The sequence below is a fragment of the Procambarus clarkii genome, chromosome 4 (genome assembly GCF_040958095.1).
Source record: "Procambarus clarkii isolate CNS0578487 chromosome 4, FALCON_Pclarkii_2.0, whole genome shotgun sequence".
Taxonomy (NCBI): domain Eukaryota; kingdom Metazoa; phylum Arthropoda; class Malacostraca; order Decapoda; family Cambaridae; genus Procambarus; species Procambarus clarkii.
This window is the reverse complement of record NC_091153.1, coordinates 21,319,851-21,346,926: the sequence shown is the minus strand read 5'-3', so window position 1 is coordinate 21,346,926 and position 27,076 is coordinate 21,319,851. Positions and strand designations below refer to the sequence as shown.

Below are 27,076 nucleotides of genomic sequence, written 5' to 3'. Positions count from 1 at the left end.
CTATTGAGGGCCCTACACTATACAACACACTGGACTACTGAGGGACCCCACACTGTACAACACACTATACTACTGAGGGCTCCACACTATACAACACACTGGACTACTGAGGGCCCCCACACTATACAACACACTGGACTACAGAGGGCCCCCACACTGTACAACACACTATACTACTGAGGGCCCCACACTATACAACACACTACACTACTGAGGGCCCCCACACTATACAACACACTGGGCTACTGAGGGGCCCTCACACTGTACAACACACTATTCTACTGAGGGCCCCACACTATACTACTGAGGGACCCCACACTGTACAACACACTATAATGCTGAGCACCCCACACTATACAACACACTGGACTACAGAGGGCCCCCACACTGTATAACACACTATACTACTGAGGGCCCCCCACACTGTACAGCACACTTTACTACTGAGGGGCCCCACACTGTACAACACACTGTACTACTGAGGGCCCCCACACTGTACAACACACTTAACTACTGAGGGGCCCCACACTATACAACGCACTAGACTACTGAGGGCCCCCACACTGTACAACATACTATACTACTGAGGGCCCCCACACTGTTCAACATACTATACTACTGAGGGCCCCCACACTGTACAACACACTATACTACGGAGGGCCCCCACACTATACAACACTGGACTACTGAGGGCCCCCGCACTATACATCACACTGGACTACTGAGGGCCCCCGCACTATACAACACACACTGGACTACTGAGGGCCCCCACAATATACATTACACTGGACTACTGAGGGCCCCCGCACTATACATCACACTGGACTACTGAGGGCCCCCGCACTATACATCACACTGGACTACTGAGGGCCCCCACAATATACAACACACTGGACTACTGAGGGCCCCCACACTATACAATACACTGGACTTCTGAGGGCCTCCACACTATACAACATACAGGACTACTGAGGGCCCCCACACTATACAACACACTGGACTTCTGAGGGCCCCCACACTATACAACACACTGGACTACTGAATGCCCCCACACTATACAACACACTGGACTACTGAGGACCCCCACACTATATAACACACTGGACTACTGAGGGGCCCCCACACTATACAATACACTGGACTACTGAGGGCCCCCACACTATACAACACACTGGACTTCTGAGGGCCCCCACACTATACAACACACTGGACTACTGAGGGCCCCCACACTATATAACACACTGGACTACTGAGGGCCCCCACACTATACAACACACTGGACTTCTGAGGGCCCCCACACTATACAACACACTGGACTACTGAGGGCCTATCTGCACTTCACATTACATACTGAACAACTGGTGAGAGCTCATACTTGTGTCGTGGAGAAATAGGTGAACAAACTGGTCGAAGGTGCCACTGTAACCCTGAAGTTTGACGTAGTGGTAATAGAAGGAGACACAGACGTCCCGCGGGTCCCGGGACACGTACACTACCTGTGGGACATTATCTTGCCTTCATTACCTGCGCCACCTTCCCAACGTTTTGCCAACTCAATTTTTAGATGCACATCTATTGAAAATATTAAAAACATCTAAAAACATGAAAATGTTACAGATATACATCTAAACAATAATCTAAAAATATACTACTTATTAATAATCCTCCAGCACAGATTAAAAACATATGACTGATAACACTGAATTTTAATGAAATAATAAAATATAATAATGATATTTATGTTGATATTGGTGCACTAAACATAACAACAAATCCTCCTCATCAGTACAATATGGCCCCCCCTCCCTTACTGGGAGAGGGTCCCATCTCGGGCCATCCATCATCTTATTTTATTATGTTCTTATTAAGGGAAAAACTTTTATGATTCCTCCAATCATCTAAATTAATTTTTCCTAGTTGGTATTTAGGCTTAACTATTGTTTCTTGTGAAGCACCTAAGCACTTCATTACTTCACAGATATAATACTTGCCTGCAAGTGAGAAGAGAGAGATGTTTTGCAAATATGTATAATATGAAGCAGCCTGAGCTGTTGAAACACATAAAAGAGAAAACCGTAACATCGGTGTCTCAAAATATATTCTTTATTTGTTCTAATAAATTTATTGGTTTTTAATTTTTTAACTTTTGTTTCAAAATGGTGGCACAGTTAATGCTTTGGGCTCAACTATTCATTTATATTGCAAGTGAGCAGGTAAACCTTGCAGGAAGGAAGCATAACTTATTTTCAAATTGATCTAACAAGCAGAAAGAGATCATCAAGCAACCTTACTTTATCAATTTTTTGGGGCTGAAATAATGTGTTGACTTTCTGTGCTTCACTGAGTATGGGTTGCAAAAAAAAACTGATATGCAAAATTTTTATATGGAAATACATGTCAAAAAGAATCTTAGCTGTGTAGCACCTCTCACTTTCTCTTGTTTTCTTAAAATGAGCCTTCAATTCTGACCATTGGTCAGTGTTCAACCCACAGCTGGTTGAACAGGCAATCATTTTGTTTTACAGTTAACAAATATTTGTTGTGGACTTGTGCCGTCATTGAGAGATTCATTTATCTGTTTATATTCAACTTGTCTAACAGAGGCGTGAGTGAATTATTTAGGAGTGTCACCGATGACAAACTCGGACATTAAGATGTGTGAGAAACTCCAAGCTTCTAGGCAGGCATTAAGATGTGTGAGAAACTCCAAGCTTCTAGGCAGACATTAAGATGTGTGAGAAACTCCAAACTTCTAGGCAGACATTAAGATGTGTGAGAAACTCCAAGCTTCTAGGCAGACATTAAGATGTGTGAGAAACGGCCAGTTGATGGCGTGACAGACACTTCTTATAAAATGTGTGATGGAATTTCATCTTTTAATATTGCGTAAACTCCATTATTAATATCAATCAAAACACTTGCATTATCTATTTATATTCCATCAAGGGCCTTGAATTCCAACTATCTATCCGATAAAAATAATGTAATTCACTCTCCAGCCCTCTCAGCATCCCATATTTCAAGCAAAACCTGACCAAGATATGTTGACACAACTTTATAATGATTTTTAATATAGTAAAACACAAACACTCCTGATAACTTCTGAACTGAAATGTTATTGGATTCATCTAACAACAAACTGTAATGATTATTACATATATATCATTAATCACCTCCTTCTCAAAACATTCTTTATGATATTACTGCTCTGGCTCTTTTGGCCCGCCTCTCAATTGTCAATCAATCAACTAATTTTTTGTGTGTGTATGTATATAACATCCACCACATCTAACACAATTTTACTGTCATCAATATTGTTCTTCACAGATCAACTAGCTAGTCGCAGTTCCTAAGTGCCGAGTGACAAAAGTAAATGACAATTGCTCCTTCCAGTTTTGATGAATTATGTTCAATAGGTGTAAACATTGAGATAAGAGGTGTATAGTTCATTGATATGTTTCTTACACTGGGCGTGATTTTTCAAGTCTTGATATTTCCCTTATAACTCCGTTTTACAGTACTTATAGTGTGCTCTTGTATCCCCGACTGGAACACCCATTATCCAACACTTAAGGTCTTGCAACCACTTCTTTCTGAATTTGTAATCGTACTGCTAAACTTTTGGAGTTTTTGTTAAGGGTTATAAACTTTATATATGATAATAACATCTAATATAATATCCAATAAAATAAAATATGAAAACAAAGCAATATTATCATTATATATAACATTCTCTCACTGAATGTCTTTACTCAAAACCTCTCACTGTTGCACAGACGCCATGAATCTCCGGGTGAACTGACTGTACTAATCGTGGGTACTGTGTCAGTGGGTACTGTGTCAGTGGGTACTGTGTTAGAGGGTACTGTGTAAGTGGGTACTGTGTCAGTGAGTACTGAGTCAGTGGGTACTGTGTCAGTGGGTACTGTCAGTGGGTACTGTGTCAGTGGGTACTGTGTCAGTGGGTACTGTCAGTGGGTACTGTGTCAGTGGGTACTGTGTCAGTGGGTACTGTCAGTGGGTACTGTGTCAGTGGGTACTGTGTCAGTGGGTACTGTGTTAGAGGGTACTGTGTCAGTAGGTACTGTGTCAGTAGGTACTGTGTCAGTGGGTACTGTGTCAGTGGGTACTCTGTCAGTGGGCACTGTGTTAGAGGGTACTGTATAAGTGGGTACTGTGTCAGTGAGTACTGAGTCAGTGGGTACTGTGTAAGTGGGAACTGTATCAGTGGGTACTGTGTCATTCGATAATGTGTCAGTGGGTGATTTGTCAGGGGGTACTGTGTAAGTGGGTACTGTATCAGTGGGTACTGTGTCATTGGGTACCTGTGTCATTAGGTAGTGTGTCAGTGGGAACTGCGTCAGTGAGTACTGTGTCAGTGGGTACTGTGTCTGTGGAAACTGTGCTGTGTGTAGCACAGTTCCCACTGTAGTATCGGTACTGTGTGCAGTGATAGTACGCTTTGGGACATGTAAATATTTGTTCATTATTAAATTTGATAACCATCCAATATTTGGCAAAAAGATCCAATATTCTTTTAACCATATAAATTTACATATAAAATCATGGCAGAATTTTATATTTTCTAACATCCAAATTTTAAGAGTGTTCTAGATCAGTCATCAGTGCCAGCACTGGTCATCTGTGCCAACACTAATCATCAATACTAGCACCAATCATCAGTATCAGCAGTAATGATCAGTACTAGCACCAATCATCAGTGTCAGCACTAATCATCAGTGCCAGCACTAATCATCAGTGCCAGCTCTAATCATCAGTACCAGCACCAGTCACTAGTGTCAGCACTAATCATCAATACTAGCACCAATCATCAGTATCAGCAGTAATCATCAGTACTAGCACCAATCATCAGTGTCAGCACTAATCATCAGTACTAGCACCAATCATCAGTGCCAGCACTAATCATCAGTGCCAGCACTAATCATCAGTTCCAGCACTAATCATCAGTGCCAGCACTATTCATCAGTTCCAGCACTAATCATCAATCCTAGCACCAATCATCTGTGCCTGCACTACTCTTCAAAAACCAACACTAATCATCAGTGCCAACACTAATCATCAGTGCCAGCACCAATAATCAATGCCAGCACCAATCATCAGTGCCAGCGTCAATCATCAGTAATAGCTCTAATCATCAATGATAACACTAATCATCAGTGCCAGCACCAATCATGGGTGCAAGCAGTAATCATCAATGCCAGCACTAATCTTCAATGTCAGGACCAATCATCATTGACAACACCAATCATTAGTACTAGCACCAATCTTCAGTCCTGGCACAAATCATTATTGTCAGCATCAATCATGGGTGCCAGCACCAATCATGGGTGCCAGCACCAATCATTAATGCCAGCACTAATCATTAGTGCCAGCACCAATCATTAATGCCAGCAACAACCATCATTGCCAGCACCAATCATGAGTGTCAGGACTAATCTTTAGTGCCAGCATCAATCATCATTGACAGCACCAATCATGAGTGCCAACAGCAATCATGAGAATGGGAAAACTTGACTCGTGTAAATCATTTATATTGATACTATTTTCGATAGCTACGAAGGGCCATCACGTTTTGAGAAAAAGTGGAAACTGGGTACAGCAAGTGGTTAGATAATAATTCTTGAACTAGTGTCCAATGGATGTTCTTAATTAATAATATATTGAACATTAAAGTGATATGTATTATGAGTCAAATTCACTCACCCAAAATGGGAGGTTACATGCGAAAAGATTAATATATTCGAAGCATAATTTCAGTGCTGGTTCATCACTGAATTAAATAAATATGATTGAATTTAAATGAATTAGGTAAAAATAATTAGAGGCAAAAGTACCTCAAAATACTACAATAATATAGCCATGTATATGGTTAAATAAATGGGTTAGTAGTATTGATCTCATTAGGAGATCATTTAGGTAACTATATTTGTTAGTTATCTACAATAACAATTAACAGCTTAGCTGTGAAATCTAGAGAGGTGAAATCGGTTGCCACACTCCACTGACAACGTATTGCGTCGGACAAATTGTTGCACGTGAAAGTGGGGAAGCCTAGTACCTCGCTTGATGTAGAACTTGGGAGCTGAAAGGCAATTACAATGTAGAAATCTTCTACGTATATTACTATATATGCATTTAATAATTCGGAATTCTTCTACAGATATTAATGCAAAATATTCCTATATAAAGTACGGAATACGGCTAGAGAGTAAACGTACTGGATTTTTATGTTAATTTCTCAATCTAACGACAACTATCCTAAAATATAAACATGTGTACACACTGCTATATGAAAGGTTATTAATAGTCGCCGGGCCAAGTATCCGTTGATGTTGGAACGATTCCAGGTCCCTCGTCCTCAACTGCCATGATAAAACGTCAACGACGGGCTGGAAAATTGATGAGTTCTAGGACACTGCTTGTGTGCCGGAATAACGTGGCACCGCTCTCGTGGTTGTAGGAGCGAAGTTAATAACACTACGCAAGTTCCTTGCAATGACATTGCAAGGGACATTGACCCTCAATTGTGTGTCGAAAACTAACCTGACTGTACTACCGGGACCCGGTTAATGATGATCCTCCTGCAACATTAGACCCTCGGAGGAGGGAACAAGGACGGACAAAGGGACCCAAGGGCACTTCACTCCTCAGGTGCCCAACCAAGGGCACTCCTTCCAGTCCCTGGCAGGACTGGAAGGCTCAACTACCGCAAGGACATTGCTACGCAAGTTCCTTGCAATGGTGGGTGCAGGCGACGCTCCTTCCACGCTTCTTTTGGCCCTCCTTCCCGGCAGGCTCGGATACGCATGCGCAGAACTCTCAAAGTGATCTCTAGCCCAAAGTATTTTATTTACTGGTAATTAATTAGGAAAGTAAGGAATCGTGACAAGTACTGATGTCACTGATAAATGTATTAAGGTGAAATATATTTTTGCACAATGCAAGTCAGCTTATTAAGACTGCATTATATGAGAGGAAGGAATATTGTATTGAATTGTTTTACATTAGAATATTTTCCACTGTAGTTGTTAATTCACCTTGATGAACGAATTCAGTAAGCAATAATATGCTATAAAAATAATCAACTAAATAAATGATTATCCTTAGTAAAGGAAAGTAATTAACTAAACTCTTTTTAGATTTAAGTAAATGTGGAGATATTTCCTGTGACTTCCTGTCGCAACATGTAGCTGCGTTATTCATAATAGGAAGAATTTGGCAGGAATGGCGCAACAGGAAATAAATTAATTTGGTTATTTCTACGAATTAGTAAGATTAATAATTAGTATGGCTAATACAATAATGATGTATTATAATACAAGAAATGATGTATTAGTGTTGGATAATTTCCAACAAAGAGTGCCAGCACCAATCATGAGTGTCAGAACCAATCAAGAGTGCCAACACCAATCACGAGTGCCAACACCAATCATGCGTGCGTGATGAAGGGTATGGAAGGGGGTGAATGGTACGGAAGGTGTTGAAGGGTATAGGAGGTGATGAAGGGTATGGAAGGAGGTGAAGCGAACGGAAAGCGGTGAAGAGTGTGTGGTATGTGGTGAAGGATATGGAATGTGGTGAAGGGTATGTAAGGTGGAGAAGGGTATGGAAGGTGCTGAAGGGTATTGAAGGTGGTGAAGGGTATAGAAGGTTGTGAAGGGTATGGAAGGTGGTGAAGGGTATGGAAGTGGTGAAGGAAATGGAAGGTGGTGATGGGTATGGAAGGTGGTGAGGGTGTCGGAAAATCCGACACCATTTAATATATCATACAGACAGATAATAGCTGTGTTGTATAAACAAGTTAACCCATAGAAAACGTAACTTGTAGTGGAATTACCGTCTAAAGAAAACGGGATATCATCACCACATACTATTATATTTACCACCTATTATGGTGGGAATTATTCTTAAATACATTAGTCTTTGGACTTTACCATCATAAAAACATCTCATATAAATTAACTTAATTATCAATATTAAAGTAGAGTAAATGTGACCCTTCTATCACTTTCTGTCATCTGGACAATGTAAGCCAGGCGTCAGGGGAGGGAGGGGCAGCCATTGTTTATTGAGACCACAGAGGCTCACGGTAGCAAATTCGGCTCCTGTTAATTTTACTTGGACGAAGTGTTATGGAAACCAAAGGTGTACCATTATCACACGCTGTCAACAAATTCAAGTTAAGTGTTCTTTCCGAAACCCGTTTAACTTTCATTTATGGCCATTAATGTCATTATATAGGGTGACCCGGTTAGAGCACGACATAGCCTCATACTAAAGGTAATTAAGCCAGGTCTTCATTGTTCCATGTACAGTGTTTCTCTGATATACCTGCCATATATAGGATTCTGGCTTTACAGCTAGCGCCCCTTTGACAGGTCAAGACGAGGAAGCATGCTTTGTGCATCTGTTACCAAGGTGATGGAAGCTACCTCAAAGAGGGAAAATGTGGTGTCTACACCCTAGTTATACCTGGTGGACTAAGACCTGCTGTACTATAAGATAAGGAACCTCTTCAATGTTTAATAATGTGTAGTTAATACTGTAGTTTGATTGGCTGCATATATATACAATTAATATAAACCCCCCCCCTAATGTGTAGAGGATCGATTTGTGAGATTATGAGATTATTGCAGAAATACAGTCCACTTATCATTATACAAATTGCTATCGAAGTATACAAATTAATGTAAATATAAATTCTTTATAAATTCATATAAATTAAATAAATATAAATCTCACAGGTCGGTTCCCACAGAGGGGAAGGAAATTTGTGAAGGGTATGGAAGGTGGTGATGGGTAAGGAAGGTGAAGGATATGAAACTTTGTGAAGTGCATGGAAGGTGGTGATGGGTATGGAAGGTTGTTAAAGGTATGGAAGGTAGTTATGGAAGGTGGTGAAGTATATGGAAGGTGGTTGTTACGAATCCTACTAGGATTCTAACATTACTCTTGATGCTTATAATACTTTATTGTCTTGTTCTATAACAAGTATAGTATCCAGTTGGATGATATTAGATTATTGTATGTTATATATTGTAGCATGCTGTAGTGTGCCCGAGTTGCAATATATTTTATGAGGCTTTTGTGGAAGTATTTTTATGTTGGTTTCTCCGTGTGGGGGTTGACCATATTTGGATGTGGCCAGTGTAGGAACTTGATGTCAAGCGAGTGTTTATAGTTCAACCTTGATTAATTCTTATTATTGTTTGCTAGTAAATTATTTTGAGAAATATAACAGTATTTAATACTCTTCAGATTAATAAAGACTTGAATATTAGTACTGCATTTTGTTAGTAGAATTTCCACAATAGTTTATGTGGATGCTTAGTTGATATTGTGGTAGGATGCCTGGCCTGGGAACCGACGCATTGGTCAGAGGCGTGGCAGCTTTGGTTGAGAGGAGATATATTTTAAGGTAAGTCAGTGGTTACTGTTATTTTAGCTAAATACTCGGTTAGATCTCTGGATAGATGATTGTGTATTATTCCTTTTAGTAATTCATGTGCTGGTGATATGGCTCATTGCTCAATAAGGATTTTTATTTATCTTATTGCATGCTAAAGAATATTTCTGGCTATTATATTTACCATTTAATTGTTATGTATGTCACCCTTAGCGTAGATACATTGTTTTCCCAATTTATGCAGTGTTGTTTATTTACCCCTAGACTCATGTTGGCAAGGCCGATATAATATATATTGATCACTGCGGGAAAAGAACCATACTAAGTCTGAAGGGTATTTGTAACAGTGATGAAGGGTGTGGAAGGTGGTGAAGAGTATGGAAGGTGGAGAAGGGTATGGAAGGTGGTGAAGGGTATGGAAGGTGGTGAAGGGTATAGAAGGTGGTGAAGGGTATGGAACGTGGTGAAGGGTATGGAAGATGGTGAAGGGTATAGAAGGTGGTGAAGGGTAAGGAAGGTGGTGAAGGGTTTGGAACGTGGTAATGAGTATGTAATTTGGTGAAAGGCATGGAAGTTAGTGAAGTGTATAGACAGTGGTGAAGGGTATGTAAGATGGTGAATGGTATGGAAGGTGGTGAAGGGTATGGAAGGTGGTGAAAGGAATGGATGTTAGTGAAGGGTTTAAACAGTGGTGAATGGTATGTAAGGTGATGAAGGGTAGGAAGGTTGTGAAGGGTATGGAAGGTGGTGAAGGATATGGAAGGTTGTGAAGTGTACTGAAGTTTGTGAAGGGTATAGAAGGTGGTGAAGCGTACGAAAGATGGTGAGGGGTATGGAATGTGGTTAAAGGTTAGGAAGATGGTGAAGGATATTAAGGGTGGTGAAGGGTATAGGTGGTGGTGAAGGGAATGGAAGGTGGTGAAGGGTATAGAAGATGGTGTAGGGTATGGAAAGTGGTGAATGGTACGGAAGGTGGTGAAGGGTATGGAAGGTTGTGAAGGGTATGGAAGGTGGTGAAGGGTATGGAAGGTGGTGAAGTGTATAGCAGGTGGTGAAGGGTATGGAAGGTGGTGAAGGGTATGGAAGGTGGTGAAGGGTATGGAAGGTGGTGAAGTGTATAGCAGGTGGTGAAGGGTATGGAAGGTGGTGAAGGGTATGGAAGGTGGTGAAGGGTATGGAAGGTGGTGAAGGGTATAGAAGGTGGTGAAGGGTATGGAAGGTCTTGTTGGGTATGGAAGGTGATGAGGAGTATGAAAAGTAGTGAAGGGTATAGAAGGTGGTGAAGTGTATAGGTGGTGAAGGGTATAGAAGGTGGTGAAAGGTATGGAAGGTAGTGAAGGGTATGGAAGGTGCTGATGGGTATAGATTGGGGTGAAGGGAATGGAAAGTGGTCATGGGTATGGAAGGTGGTGAAGGGTATGGAAGTTTGTTAAGCGTATGGAAGGCAGTGCAGGGTCTGTAAGTGGTGAAGGATATGGAAGGTTGTGAAGGGTATGGATGAAGTTGAAGAGTATGGATGGTGGTGAAAGGAATGGAAGTTAGTGAATTATTTAAACGGTGATAAAGGGTATGAAAGGCGGTAAAGGGTATGGAAGGTGGTGAAGGGTATGGAAGGTGGTGAAGGGTATGGAAGTTGGTGATGGGTACGAAAGTTTATGAAGGGTATTGAATGTGGTTAAAGGTAGGGAAGATGGTGAAGGGTAGGAAAGGTAGTGAAAGGTATAGGTTATGGTGAAGGGTATGGAAGGTGGTGAAGGGTATGGAATGTGGTGAAGGGAATGGAATGTGGTGAAGGGTTTGGAAGGCTGTTAAGGGTACGGAAGTTTGTGAAGGGTACAGTAGGCGGTGAAGGGTATGGAAAGTGGTGAAGAGTATGGAAGGTGGTGAGGGGTATGGAAGGTGGTGAAGGGTATGGAAGGTGGTGAAGGGTATGGAAGGTGGTGAGGGGTATGGAAGGTGGTGAAGGGTATGGAAGGTGGTGAAGGGTATGGAAGGTAGTGAAGTGTATAGAAATTGGTTAAGGGTATGAGAAGTGGAGAAGGGTATGGAAGGTGGTGAAGGGTATGGAAGGTGGTGAAGGGTATGGAAGGTGGTGAAGGGTATGGAAGGTGGTGAGGGGTATGAAAAGTAGTGAAAGGTATAGAAGGTAGTGAAGGGTGTGGATGGTAGTGAAGTGTATAGAAGTTGGTGAAGGGTATGAGAAGTGGAGAAGGGTATGGAAGGTGGTGAAGGGTATGGAAGGTGGTGAAGGGTATGGAAGGTGGTGAAGGGTATGGAAGGTGGTGAGGGGTATGGAAGGTGGTGAAGGGTATGGAAGGTGGTGAAGGGTATGGAAGGTGGTGAGGGGTATGGAAGGTGGTGAGGGGTATGGAAGGTGGTGAAGGGTATGGAAGGTGGTGAAGGGTATGGAAGGTGGTGAAGGGTATGGAAGGTAGTGAAGTGTATAGAAATTGGTTAAGGGTATGAGAAGTGGAGAAGGGTATGGAAGGTGGTGAAGGGTATGGAAGGTGGTGAAGGGTATGGAAGGTGGTGAAGGGTATGGAAGGTGGTGAGGGGTATGGAAGGTGGTGAAGGGTATGGAAGGTGGTGAAGGGTATGGAAGGTGGTGAAGGGTATGGAAGGTGGTGAAGGGTATGGAAGGTGGTGAAGGGTATGGAAGGTGGTGAAGGGTATGGAAGGTGGTGAGGGGTATGGAAGGGGTAAAGTTAATAGAAGGTGATGAAGGGTATGGAAGGTGGTGAAGGGCAAGGAGGTGGTGAAGGGTATAGAAGGTGGTGAAGGGTATGGAAGGTGATGAGGGGTATGAAAGGTAGTGAAGGGATAAGAAGGTGGTGAAGGGTGTGGAAGGTAGTGAAAGATATGGAAGGTGGTGAAGAGTATGGAAGGTGGTGAAGGGTATGAAAGGTAGTGAAGTGTATAGAAGGTGGTGAAGGGTATGGAAGGTGGTGAAGGGTATGGAAGGTGGTGAAGGGTATGGAAGATTGTAAAAGATATAGAAGGTGATGAAGGGTATGGAAGGTTGTGAAGGGTATGGAAGGTGGTGAAGGGTATGCAAGGTGGTGAAGGGTATGGAAGGTGGTGAAGGGTATGGAACGTGGTGAAGTGTGTGGAAGGTGGTGAAGGGTATAAAACGTTATGAAGGGTATTGAAGGTGGTGAAGGGTATGGAAGGTGGTGAAGGATTCCACTGATGTTAATGAGATAATCCTTTCCCTTAAAACCAAGTCTAGTGCCCTTGAGGAGATACCAACTTTAATTTACAAAAAAACCTGCAGATCTTTAGCTCCTGCTATTGCATTGTTCTTCAACAAGTCACTTGAACTCCAAACCTTTCCAGATATTCTTAAAAAAAAGCGAGAGTAACCCCTGTCCACAAATGTGGTGATCTCACTGGTGTTAACAACTACAGACCTATATCAATCCTGCCAAACTTGTCAAAAATATTTGAAAAACTAATCTACAAGCAGCTTTACTCTTATCCAGCAAAACTCAATATACTTAGCTCTTGTCAATATGGCTTCAGACCCAAAAAACAGCACTAACGATGCACATATTAGTATGATTAACATGATACATTCAGCTCTTGATAAAAATGAGTTCCCTGTTGGGTTATTTGCGGACCTGCGTAAGGCTTTGACACTGTCAACCACCAAAACCTTTTTCTTGAATTACATCATAATGGAGTCAGAGGTCACTCTGTGCAATACCTTAAATCTTACCTTACTGACAGGCTCTAATATGTTTCTGTGAATAATTCAATTTCTCGCACTTTACACATCAACATTGGTATTCTTCAGGGCAGCATACGTGGCTCTCTCCTCTTTCTCATCTACATTAATGACCTTCTAAATACCTCCAAACACCTCAAACCAATTCTATTTGCTGACGACACAACCTTCATGTACTCCAGTCCTGACCCCCTTGCTCTAAATATCACAGTAAATACTAAGCTAAATAAAGTACATCTTTGGCTAACTGCCAACAAACTCACCCTTAACATTGACAACACTTTCTATATTCTGTTTGGCAATAAATCCTCAAATCAAATAAATCTCAAGATAAACAAACCCAAATTTGCAACAAAGTAGATGGCAAATTCATTGGCGTTCTCAATGAACACAAGCTGAATTTCCAGGGACACATTCAATATATATATATATATATATATATATATATATATATATATATATATATATATATATATATATATATATATATATATATATATATATATATATATATATATATATATATATGCAAACAAGCCTGAATGGTCCCCAGGACTATATGCGAATGAAAACTCACACCCCAGAAGTGACTCGAACCCATACTCCCAGGAGCAACGCAACTGGTAACTACAGGGCGCCTTAATCCACTTGACCATCACGGCCGTCAAAAGGAAGTGATAGCCGAGGCTATTTGAGCCACTTCCCCAACGGCAACTCGGATGGTAATCTTGGGCATAGCATTTCACCAAATCACCTCATTCTTTGTGGCACACGTGAGGAACAGAAATGCGAACAAGCCTGAATGGTCAACAGGACTATATGCGAATGAAAACTCACACCCCAGAAGTGACTCGAACCCATACTCCCAGGAGCAACGCAACTGGTAACTACAGGGCGCCTTAATCCACTTGACCATCACGGCCGTCAAAAGGAAGTGATAGCCGAGGCTATTTGAGCCACTTCCCCAACGGCAACTCGGATGGTAATCTTGGGCATAGCATTTCACCAAATCACCTCATTCTTTGTGGCACACGTGAGGAACAGAAATGCGAACAAGCCTGAATGGTCAACAGGACTATATGCGAATGAAAACTCACACCCCAGAAGTGACTCGAACCCATACTCCCAGGAGCAACGCAACTGGTAACTACAGGGCGCCTTAATCCACTTGACCATCACGGCCGTCAAAAGGAAGTGATAGCCGAGGCTATTTGAGCCACTTCCCCAACGGCAACTCGGATGGTAATCTTGGGCATAGCATTTCACCAAATCACCTCATTCTTTGTGGCACACGTGAGGAACAGAAATGCGAACAAGCCTGAATGGTCAACAGGACTATATGCGAATGAAAACTCACACCCCAGAAGTGACTCGAACCCATACTCCCAGGAGCAACGCAACTGGTAACTACAGGGCGCCTTAATCCACTTGACCATCACGGCCGTCAAAAGGAAGTGATAGCCGAGGCTATTTGAGCCACTTCCCCGACGGCAACTCGGATGGTAATCTTGGGCATAGCATTTCACCAAATCACCTCATTCTTTGGGGCACACGTGAGGAACATAAATGCGAACAAGCCTGAATGGTCCCCAGGACTATATGCGAATGAAAACTCACACCCCAGAAGTGACTCGAACCCATACTCCCAGGAGCAACGCAACTGGTAACTACAGGGTGCCTTAATCCACTTGACCATCACGGCCGTCAAAAGGAAGTGATAGCCGAGGCTATTTGAGCCACTTCCCCGACGGCAACTCGGATGGTAATCTTGGGCATAGCATTTCACCAAATCACCTCATTCTTTGGGGCACACGTGAGGAACACAAATGCGAACAAGCCTGAATGGTCCCCAGGACTATATGCGAATGAAAACTCACACCCCAGAAGTGACTCGAACCCATACTCCCAGGAGCAACGCAACTGGTAACTACAGGGCGCCTTAATCCACTTGACCATCACGGCCGTCAAAAGGAAGTGATAGCCGAGGCTATTTGAGCCACTTCCCCGACGGCAACTCGGATGGTAATCTTGGGCATAGCATTTCACCAAATCACCTCATTCCTTGGGGCACACGTGAGGAACACAAATGCGAAAAAGCCTGAATGGTCCCCAGGACTATATGCAAATGAAAACTCACACCCCAGAAGTGACTCGAACCCATACTCCCAGGAGCAACGCAACTGGTAACTACAGGGCGCCTTAATCCACTTGACCATCACGGCCGTCAAAAGAAAGTGATAGCCGAGGCTATTTGAGCCACTTCCCCGACGGCAACTCGGATGGTAATCTTGGGCATAACATTTCACCAAATCACCTCATTCTTTGGGGCACACGTAAGGAACACAAATGCGAACAAGCCTGAATGGTCCCCAGGACTATATGCGAATGAAAACTGAGGTGATTTGGTGAAATGCTATGCCCAAGATTACCATCCGAGTTGCAGTCGGGGAAGTGGCTCAAATAGCCTCGGCTATCACTTCCTTTTGACGGCCGTGATGGTCAAGTGGATTAAGGCGCCCTGTAGTTACCAGTTGCGTTGCTCCTGGGAGTATGGGTTCGAGTCACTTCTGGGGTGTGAGTTTTCATTCGCATATAGTCCTGGGGACCATTCAGGCTTGTTTGCATTTGTGTTCCTCACGTGTGCCCCAAAGAATGAGGTGATTTGGTGAAATTCTATGCCCAAGACTACCATCCGAGTTGCCGTCGGGGAAGTGGCTCAAATAGCCTCGGCTATCACTTCTTTTTGACGGCCGTGATGGTCAAGTGGATTAAGGCGCCCTGTAGTTACCAGTTGCGTTGCTCCTGGGAGTATGGGTTTGAGTCACTTCTGGGGTGTGAGTTTTCATTCGCATATAGTCCTGGGGACCATTCAGGCTTGTTCGCATTTGTGTTCCTCACGTGTGCCCCAAAGAATGAGGTGATTTGGTGAAATGCTATGCCCAAGATTACCATCCGAGTTGCCGTCGGGGAAGTGGCTCAAATAGCCTCGGCTATCACTTCCTTTTGACGGCCGTGATGGTCAAGTGGATTAAGGCGCCCTGTAGTTACCAGTTGCGTTGCTCCTGGGAGTATGGGTTCGAGTCACTTCTGGGGTGTGAGTTTTCATTCATATATATATATATATATATATATATATATATATATATATATATATATATATATATATATATATATATATATTGGAGCGGAGTCTTGAGGTGGGTAGAATATAGTTGTGCAATAATTGGCTGTTGATTGCTGGTGTTGACTTCTTGATGTGTAGTGCCTCGCAAACGTCAAGCCGCCTGCTATTGCTGTATCTATCGATGATTTCTGTGTTGTTTACTAGGATTTCTCTGGCGATGGTTTGGTTGTGGGAAGAGATTATATGTTCCTTAATGAAGCCCTGTTGCTTATGCATCGTTAAACGCCTAGAAAGAGATGTTGTTGTCTTGCCTATATACTGGGTTTTTTGGAGCTTACAGTCCCCAAGAGGGCATTTGAAGGAATAGACGACGTTAGTCTCTTTTAAAGCATTCTGTTTTGTGTCTGGAGAGTTTCTCATGAGTAGGCTGGCCGTTTTTCTGGTTTTATAGTAAATCGTCAGTTGTATCCTCTGATTTTTGTCTGTAGGGATAACGTTTCTATTAACAATATCTTTCAGGACCCTTTCCTCCGTTTTATGAGCTGTGGAAAAGAAGTTCCTGTAAAATAGTCTAATAGGAGGTATAGGTGTTGTGTTAGTTGTCTCTTCAGAGGTTGCATGGCTTTTCACTTTCCTTCTTATGATGTCTTCGACGAAACCATTGGAGAAGCCGTTATTGACTAGGACCTGCCTTACCCTACAGAGTTCTTCGTCGACTTGCTTCCATTCTGAGCTGTGGCTGAGAGCACGGTCGACATATGCGTTAACAACACTCCTCTTGTACCTGTCTGGGCAGTCGCTGTTGGCATTTAGGCACATTCCTATGTTTGTTTCCTTAGTGTAGACTGCAGTGTGGAAACCTCCGCCCTTTTCCATGACTGTTACATCTAGAAAGGGCAGCTTCCCATCCTTTTCCATCTCGTAAGTGAAACGCAGCACGGAACTCTGCTCAAATGCCTCCTTCAGCTCCTGCAGATGTCTGACATCAGGTACCTGTGTAAAAATGTCGTCAACATACCTGCAGTATATGGCCGGTTTCAAGTTCATGTCGACTAAGACTTTTTGCTCGATGGTACCCATGTAGAAGTTTGCAAACAGGACACCTAGGGGAGAACCCATGGCGACACCATCTACTTGCTTATACATGTGCCCATCCGGGCTCAAGAAGGGTGCCTTTTTAGTACAAGCTTGGAGTAGTTTCCTCAGAATATTTTCTGGTATGTCAAGAGGAGTACAGGCTGGATCACGATACACTCTGTCGGCTATCATTCCGATTGTCTCGTCCACAGGTACGTTGGTAAACAGCGATTCTACGTCCAACGAGGCTCTTATCCCTGTGGCCCGTGTGCCCCGCAGTAAGTCAACAAATTCCTTTGGAGACTTCAGGCTGAAGGCGCAAGGAACATAAGGAGTCAGCAGGCCGTTGAGTCGCTTCGCCAGTCTGTACGTGGGTGTGGGTATCTGGCTAATGATTGGCCGAAGTGGGTTTCCAGGCTTGTGTGTCTTGACATTTCCATACGCATATCCAGGTTTATATTCCCCAATGATCTTTGGCAGGTGGAGTCCGGATTTCTTGGCGTTCACAGTTTCGATCAGTTTCTTGACCTTTGCTTTTAATTCGGCTGTAGTGTCCTTCGTTACCCTTTGGAACTTAGTTTGGTCAGAGAGTATGATGTTCATTTTCGCCAGATATTCGTCTTTTTTAAGAATGACATATATTGGCGACTTGTCACCTCTCCTGACAACTATCTCCTTGTTCTCACGAAGGCTTTTAGCTGCCGCTTTAAGCTCGGGGGACAGTATGGTGCTTCTGTAATTCCCTCGATTCATTCCTCCTTCTGCAATAAGTTCTGCTTGTAAGGTATCACACGGGCCACAGGGATAAGAGCCTCGTTGGACGTAGAATCGCTGTTTACCAACGTACCTGTGGACGAGACAATCGGAATGATAGCCGACAGAGTGTATCGTGATCCAGCCTGTACTCCTCTTGACATACCAGAAAATATTCTGAGGAAACTACTCCAAGCTTGTACTAAAGAGGCACCCTTCTTGAGCCCGGATGGGCACATGTATAAGCAAGTAGATGGGGTCGCCATGGGTTCTCCCCTAGGTATCCTGTTTGCAAACTTCTACATGGGTACCATCGAGCAAAAAGTCTTAGTCGACATGAACTTGAAACCGGCCATATACTGCAGGTATGTTGACGACATTTTTACACAGGTACCTGATGTCAGACATCTGCAGGAGCTGAAGGAGGCATTTGAGCAGAGTTCCGTGCTGCGTTTCACTTACGAGATGGAAAAGGATGGGAAACTGCCCTTTCTAGATGTAACAGTCATGGAAAAGGGCGGAGGTTTCCACACTGCAGTCTACACTTATAAAACAAACATAGGAATGTGCCTAAATGCCAACAGCGACTGCCCAGACAGGTACAAGAGGAGTGTTGTTAACGCATATATCGACCGTGCTCTCAGCCACAGCTCAGAATGGAAGCAAGTCGACGAAGAACTCTGTAGGGTAAGGCAGGTCCTAGTCAATAACGGCTTCTCCAATGGTTTCGTCGAAGACATCATAAGAAGGAAAGTGAAAAGCCATGCAACCTCTGAAGAGACAACTAACACAACACCTATACCCCCTATTAGACTATTTTACAGGAACTTCTTTTCCACAGCTCATAAAACGGAGGAAAGGGTCCTGAAAGATATTGTTAATAGAAACGTTATCCCTACAGACAAAAATCAGAGGATGCAACTGACGATTTACTATAAAACCAGAAAAACGGCCAGCCTACTCATGAGAAACTCTCCAGACACAAAACAGAACGCTTTAAAAGAGACTAACGTCGTCTATTCCTTCAAATGCCCACTTGGGGACTGTAAGCTCCAAAAAACCCAGTATATAGGCAAGACAACAACATCTCTTTCTAGGCGTTTAACGATGCATAAGCAACAGGGCTCCATTAAGGAACATATAATCTCTTCCCACAACCAAACCATCGCCAGAGAAATCCTAGTAAACAACACAGAAATCATCGATAGATACAGCGATAGCAGGCGGCTTGACGTTTGCGAGGCACTACACATCAAGAAGTCAACACCAGCAATCAACAGCCAAATATTGCACAACTATATTCTACCCACCTCAAGACTCCGCTCCAATATAGAAGCATCAAGAAATATGGACCAATAGGCTTTCTACAAACACTTCTATTCAATATCCATTGCTTCGTGTTCTGTCTTGTGTTGATGAAATTAATACCCTATTAATACTCTTGTTCTGTCTTGTGTTGATGAAATTAATACCTTATTAATACCACATTTTGTTCTGTCTTGTGTTAATCCCACATCACCCCTTCCACCTCACTCAAATGTAGATATAAAATCGGAGATACGTAAGTTCTATTCAGTTGTGTATTTGTGAACTAAAGTCTTTGAAAATGTAATAAGTTTTACGAAACGCGCCCGTGTCGCGTCAGACTAGAAATAAAAATGAATTTTGGAGAATTGATTTTTGATTTACCTCCAACAGTGAAGCGTAATGTACGAAAGATTGAGAAAATTCGTGTTAGAATTATTAATCTTACTTTTTCGGTCATATTTAATAATATATGTCTACAGGAAAGACTGCTACCAAAATATACTAATATATATATATATATATATATATATATATATATATATATATATATATATATATATATATATATATATATATATATATATATATATATATATATATATATATTTATATTTATATATATATATATATTTATATATATATATATATATATATATATATATATATATATATATATATATATATATATATATATATAAATTCAAAACTGTTGGCATTCTAAGATCAAATATTATGTATCCCAGGTGATGCACTATTACTCCCTCATATATCCTTATTTCATCTATGGTATTTGTGCTTGGGGTTCTACTACCCAAAATCATTTACGTCCTCTAATTACTCAACGCAAAGCTGCTATTAGGACAATATCCAACTCTGGCCCCAGACATCACTCTGTACCCCTACTCAAATCTCTGAATATGTTAGATATTAAGTCACTTCACATCCTCTCGTGTGTATTATATATATATATATATATATATATATATATATATATATATATATATATATATATATATATATATATATATATATATATATATATATATGTGTGTGTGTGTGTGTGTGTGTCGTACCTAGTAGCCCGAACGCACTTCTCAGCCTACTATGCAAGGCCCGATTTGCCTAATAAGCCAAGTTTTTCTGAATTAATATATTTTCTCTAATTTTTTTCTTATGAAATGATAAAGCTACCCATTTCATCATGTATGAGGTCAATTTTTTTTTATTGGAGTTAAAATTAACGTAGACATATGACTGAACCTAACCAACCCTACCTAATCTAACCTAACCTATCTTTATAGGTTAGGTAGCCGAAAAAGTTAGGTTAGGTTAAGTAGGTTACGTAGTCGCAAAAAAATTAATTCATGAAAACTTGGCTTATTAGGCAAATCGGGCCTTGCATAGTAGGCTGAGAAGTGCGTTCTGGCTACTAGGTACGATATATATATATATATATATATATATATATATATATATATATATATATATATATATATATATATATATATATATATATATATATCCTCAGGAGCGCCCTGATGGGGTCACCTTGCTACCTTGGAAGGATGGTAAGCAAGTGGTATGGGACTACACGTGCGCTGCCACACTGGCCAGTACCTACCTCCACTACAGCACACGTGAAAGCGGTGGTGCTGCTTCTTTCAGGGAATCGCAGAAAATTATTAAATACAGAGGTCTAGCACACTGCTACAGCTTTGTTCCGATCGGCTCGGAGACCCTCGGTTCGTGGGGAAAATGTGCATTGAAGTTCTTGAAGGAATTGGGGGATAAATTGATCAGCGCTACAAAAGACCAGAGAGCAAAAAGTTTCTTGTTCCAGCGCCTCAGTGTTGCGATTCAGAGGGGAAATGCCTGTTGCGTCTTGGGCACTAGTCCAACTTCAGAGGAATTCGAAGAAGTGTTTGACTTGCAACAATGATCGAACCCGTCTGTGACATTCATCAATGTTTCCCATTGTTGTGTTTTTCAAGAGATCCATAACCTTTAAGCACCTTTTTGCATTATTATTTTTGTATCAACCCATGTATATCTTGTAACCATCATATGCATAATAAAGCACAAAAAATAAAAAAGGAAGGGGGTGGTAGGAGAAAAGCACACAGAAACTGTATTGGAGGGGATCTAAACATTCCCTCTAATGCGTTATGCGTGGTTTCCTCCGATATTATCAAATATATATATATATATATATATATATATATATATATGTTGTACCTAGTAGCCAGAACGCACTTCTCAGCCTACTATGCATGGCCCGATTTGCCTAATAAGCCAAGTTTTCATGAATTAATTGTTTTTCGACTACCTAACCTACCTAACCTAACCTAACCTATATATAGACATATATATATCTATATATATATATGTCGTACCTAGTAGCCAGAATGCACTTCTCAGCCTACTATGCAAGGCCCGATTTGCCTAAAAAGCCAAGTTCTCCTGAAATAATATATTTTCTCTAATTTTTTTCTTATGAAATGATAAAGCTACCCATTTCATTATGTATGAGGTCAATTTTTTTTTATTGGAGCTAAAATTAACGTAGATATATGACCGAACCTAACCAACCCTACCTAACCTAACCTAACCTATCTTTATTGGTTAGGTTAGGTAGCCAAAAAAGTTAGGTTAGGTTAGGTTAGGTAGGTTAGGTAGTCGAAAAACAATTAATTCATGAAAACTTGGCTTATTAGGCAAATCGGGCCATGCATAGTAGGCTGAGAAGTGCGTTCTGGCTACTAGGTACAACATATATATATATATATATATATATATATATATATATATATATATATATATATATATATATATATATATATATATATATATATATATATAAAGCTGAACTGTAATGTCAATTCTGACCTTAAAAGCTTACAAGAAGGTTGTAACTGAACCCATGAGCACCACACCAGAAACAAATACGTTTTTTGATATTCCAAGAGTAAGACTTAAACTAGAAATGCTCTACAAATCAAGGGGCCCAGAATGTGTAATGACCTTGTCAGTCATGTTAAAGACTGTACCACTCCCAACCAGTTTAAGATAAAAACTAAGCACTACCTAATTAACTCCTTGTAACCTACCTCACCCCTAAATATCAACTTATGTCTGCTATTTTAAACAATGCTGTTTGTCGACCAAATTGTATATTTGCTATTTTTCTGTCATGTTCCCCCTTTTTTTATTTATATATTTTCTCAACACAATTTATACTTTAATCTCAATTAGTATTAAGTTTTAGTCTTTAGTGTTTTTCCTGCCCGAAACGCTTTGCGTGATAGTGACTTTAGGCATTGTATGTACTAACTCTATCTATAAATCCATCAATGTTTGTATCACACCTTGTATGTATGTACTTTACCTGAATAAACATTTGAATTTGAATTTGATTGGAAAGTAGTGAAGGGTATGGAAGGTGGCGAAGGGTATGGAAAGTGGTTAAGGGGTATGGAAAGTGGTTAAGGGGTATGGAAGGGTTGAAGGGTATGTAAGGCGGTGAAGGGTATGAACGGTGGTGAAGGGAATGAAAGATGGTGAAGGGTATAGAAGGTGGTGAAGGGAATGGAAGGTGGTGAAGGGTATGAAAGGTGGTGAAGGGTGTGGAAGGTGGTGAAGGATATGGACAGTGGTGTAGGGTATGGACGGTGGTGAAGGTTGTGGAAGGTGGTGAAGGGTGTGGAAGATGGTCATGGGTAGGGAAGGTGGTGAAGGGTATGGAAGATGGTTGCAGTGCATTAGGTTGTTTGCAGTGAAGATGGTTACAGTGATGATATTAAATTGTAAGAATGCTGCTTGCAACACCCAATCAATACCAGATTCTACCTTTGGTACTGTATATATATATATATATATATATATATATATATATATATATATATATATATATATATATATATATATATATATATATATAAATATATATATATATATATATATATATATATATATATATATATATATATATGTCGACATATATATATATATATGTCGTACCTAGTAGCCAGAACTCACTTCTCAGCCTACAATTCATGGCCCGATTTGCCTAATAAGCCAAGTTTTCATGAATTAATATATTTACTATAATTTTTTTCTTATGAAATGATAAAGCAACCCTTTTCTCTATGTATGAGGTCAATTTTTTTTTATTGGAGTTAAAATTAACGTAGATATATGACCGAACCTAACCAACCCTACCTAACCTATATTTATAGGTAAGGTTAGGTTAGGTAGCCAAAAAAAGCTAGGTTAGGTTAGGTTAGGTAGACGAAAAAACATTAATTCATGAAAACTTGGCTTATTAGGCAAATCGGGCCTTGAATAGTAGGCTGAGAAGTGCGTTCTGGCTATTAGGTACGACATATATATATATATATATATATATATATATATATATATATATATATATATATATATATATATATATATATATATATATATATATATATGTATATATATATATATCATACCTAGTAGCCAGAACTCACTTCTCAGCCTACTATGCAAGGCCCGATTTGCCTAATAAGCCAATTTTTCATGAATAAATTGTTTTTCGACTATCTAACCTACCTAACCTAACCTAACTTTTTCGGCTACCTATTCTAACCTAACCTATAAAGATAGGTTAGGTTAGGTTAGGTTAGGTAGGGTTGGTTAGTTTCGGTCATATATCTACGGTAATTTTAACTCCAATAAAAAAAAATTGACCTCATACATAATGAAATGGGAACTTTATCATTTCATATGAAAAAAATTAGAGAAAATATATTAATTCAGGAAAACTTGGCTTATTAGGCAAATCGGGCCTTGCATAGCAGGCCGAGTACGACGTTCTGGCTACTAGGTACAATGATTCCTGGGGGCACCGGATTGAAGATGGCATGCCAAACGCCTCGTCACCTTGGTCGACGTCATACCTATGTACTTAGATTGAAGGTTACATCCTTCGTGGGGGCAAGTGTACATGTATACAACGCTTGACTGCTGTAGAGGGTTCTCCGTCGGCTTCGGGCTGTTTTTGATAAGGAGTTCGGAAGTCTTTTTGGTTTTGTAGAATATTATCAGGTTTATGTTTTGGTTAGGAGTAATGCTTTTTACTCCTTTACGGATTATTTCTTTCATTATTCTTTCCTCTTTTATATGTTCACTGTGCATGGTTGATTTGTAATATAATTTTATTGGAGGTATTGTGGTTTCTGTTCTAGGTTCAGGATTATACCAACGGTCCAAGTGTCATCTTATAGCAGCGTGCCCCCAAAAATACAAAGCCAGTGTTCTCAATGCCTATATTCGTCGAGCGCTTACCCACTGCTCTGAATGGAGCAACGTGAGTAGAGAGTTTGAAAGAGTAACTCAGATATTGGTGAACAACGGTTATAGCAACGCGGAAATAAACGCTCTATAAGAAGACACTTGGACCGTTGGTATAATCCTGAACCTAGAACAGAAACCACAATACCTCCAATAAAATTATATTACAAATCAACCATGCACAGTGAACATATAAAAGAGGAAAGAATAATGAAAGAAATAATCCGTAAAGGAGTAAAAAGCATTACTCCTAACCAAAACATAAACCTGATAATATTCTACAAAACCAAGAAGACTTCCGAACTCCTTATCAAAAACAGCCCGAAGCCGACGGAGAACCCTCTACAGCAGTCAAGCGTTGTATACATGTACACTTGCCCCCATGAAGGATGTAACCTTCAATCTAAGTACATAGGTATGACGTCGACCAAGGTGACGAGGCGTTTGGCATGCCATCTTCAATCCGGTGCCCCCAGGAATCACATGAGACAAGCCCATGACATCACCCTAACAAGAGAAATGTTGAACAAAAATACCTGTATAATAGACAAAACCCAAGATGCAAGAAGATTACAAATTCTTGAAGCTATTCACATAAGAATAGAACAACCTACCATGAACACCCAAATCATGGAACTATTTACTCTACCCACCATGAGAGTAAGGACAAGACCAGAACATAACGATGCCAACACAGAAGACACTGTTCAACATAACAGGCCAATTACACTTGATTAATCTTTGTATGTAGATAGGAGCTGCCTCGTATAGGCCAATAGCCCTTCCGCAGTTACTTCTATTCTTATGTTCTTATGTTTCACCCCCCATTTATCCCTTATGTATCCCCCCATGTTTTCACCTTTATTGTCTTATCACCTGACCTAGTGCGGGTATAAAATCAACTAATCCTGAAAATTCTTTTCACTTGAGAATGAATCATGGAGGTTCGAAACGTTGTGCAAATTGTATAAATAAGTGTAATACATTCTATAGTAATTCACTTCTTTTCTTCACCTTGAAATAACGAAAATGAGTTTTGGAGAACTCCTATTTCAGCTAAGCCCTGATGCTGTTCTGGTGCATCAATGCTAGGACGCACTCAACTATGTATACATTCACGCCAAAACCTCAGACTGTAATACACAACAATTACAGGAATACCTTCGGCCTGACGTCCCAGAATTGTTTGGGAAGGAGTTCCTTTGGGAGGTGAGACTTTATGACCCTTGGGACCTCCAGCTCCTGCAAGATCCTCCAAGTCATTCCAGGCTGCATAGGATCATCCCTACTCACACCAGGAATCACAGAGTCAGGAGGAATGAGACTGTCGTACCTGAAATGTTTTGATTTCAATATAAAAAAACTATGATAGCATTACTGAATGGAAACAATAACCTAGTGTGACCCTCTTGTCACACTCACAGAGCCTAGTGTGACCCTCCTGTCATACTCACAGAGCCTAGTGTGATCCTCCTGTCATACTCACAGAGCCTAGTGTGACCCTCTTGTCATACTCACAGAGCCTAGTGTGACCCTCTTGGCATACTCACAGAGCCTAGTGTGACCCTCTTGGCATACTCACAGAGCCTAGTGTGACCCTCTTGGCATACTCACAGACCCTAGTGTGACCCTCTTGTCATACTCACAGACCCTAGTGTGACCCTCTTAGCATACTCACAGAGCCTAGTGTGACCCTCTTGGCATACTCACAGACCCTAGTGTGATCCTCTTAGCATACTCACAGAGCCTAGTGTGACCCTCTTGTCATACTCACAGAGCCTAGTGTGACCCTCTTGTCACACTCACAGAGCCTAGTGTGACCCTCCTGTCATACTCACAGAGCCTAGCGTGACCCTCTTGGCATACTCACAGAGCCTAGTGTGACCCTCTTGGCATACTCACAGAGCCTAGTGTGACCCTCTTGGCATACTCACAGACCCTAGTGTGACCCTCTTAGCATACTCACAGAGCCTAGTGTGACCCTCTTGGCATACTCACAGACCCTAGTGTGACCCTCTTGTCATACTCACAAAGCCTAGTGTGACCCTCTTGGCATACTCACAGACCCTAATGTGACCTTCTTGGCATACTCACAGACCCTAATGTGACCTTCTTGGCATACTCACCGACCCTAGTGTGACCCTCTTAGCATACTCACAGAGCCTAGTGTGACCATCGTTTCACACTCACAGAGCCTAGTGTGACCATCTTGTCACACTCACATACCCTAGTGTGACCCCCTCGGGACACTCACAAAGTCTAGTGTGACCATCTTGTCACACTCACAAAGCCTAGTGTGACCATCTTGTCACACTCACAAAGCCTAGTG

At 41.2% G+C, this 27,076-nt stretch overlaps 1 protein-coding gene across 1 annotated transcript in view; it reads right to left on the bottom strand.

Annotated features, from left to right (window-relative positions):
* LOC138369761 (sulfotransferase 1B1-like) overlaps positions 1-27,076 on the bottom strand; it is a 254,073-nt gene that overhangs the window by 88,526 nt on the left and 138,471 nt on the right. The window contains exons 4-5 of the mRNA XM_069333217.1: positions 25,909-26,080; positions 1,376-1,496 (exon numbers count right to left, since the gene is read on the bottom strand). Of these exons, the coding sequence (XP_069189318.1) occupies positions 1,376-1,496; positions 25,909-26,080 (293 nt within the window). The remainder of the gene's footprint in view (positions 1-1,375; positions 1,497-25,908; positions 26,081-27,076) is intronic.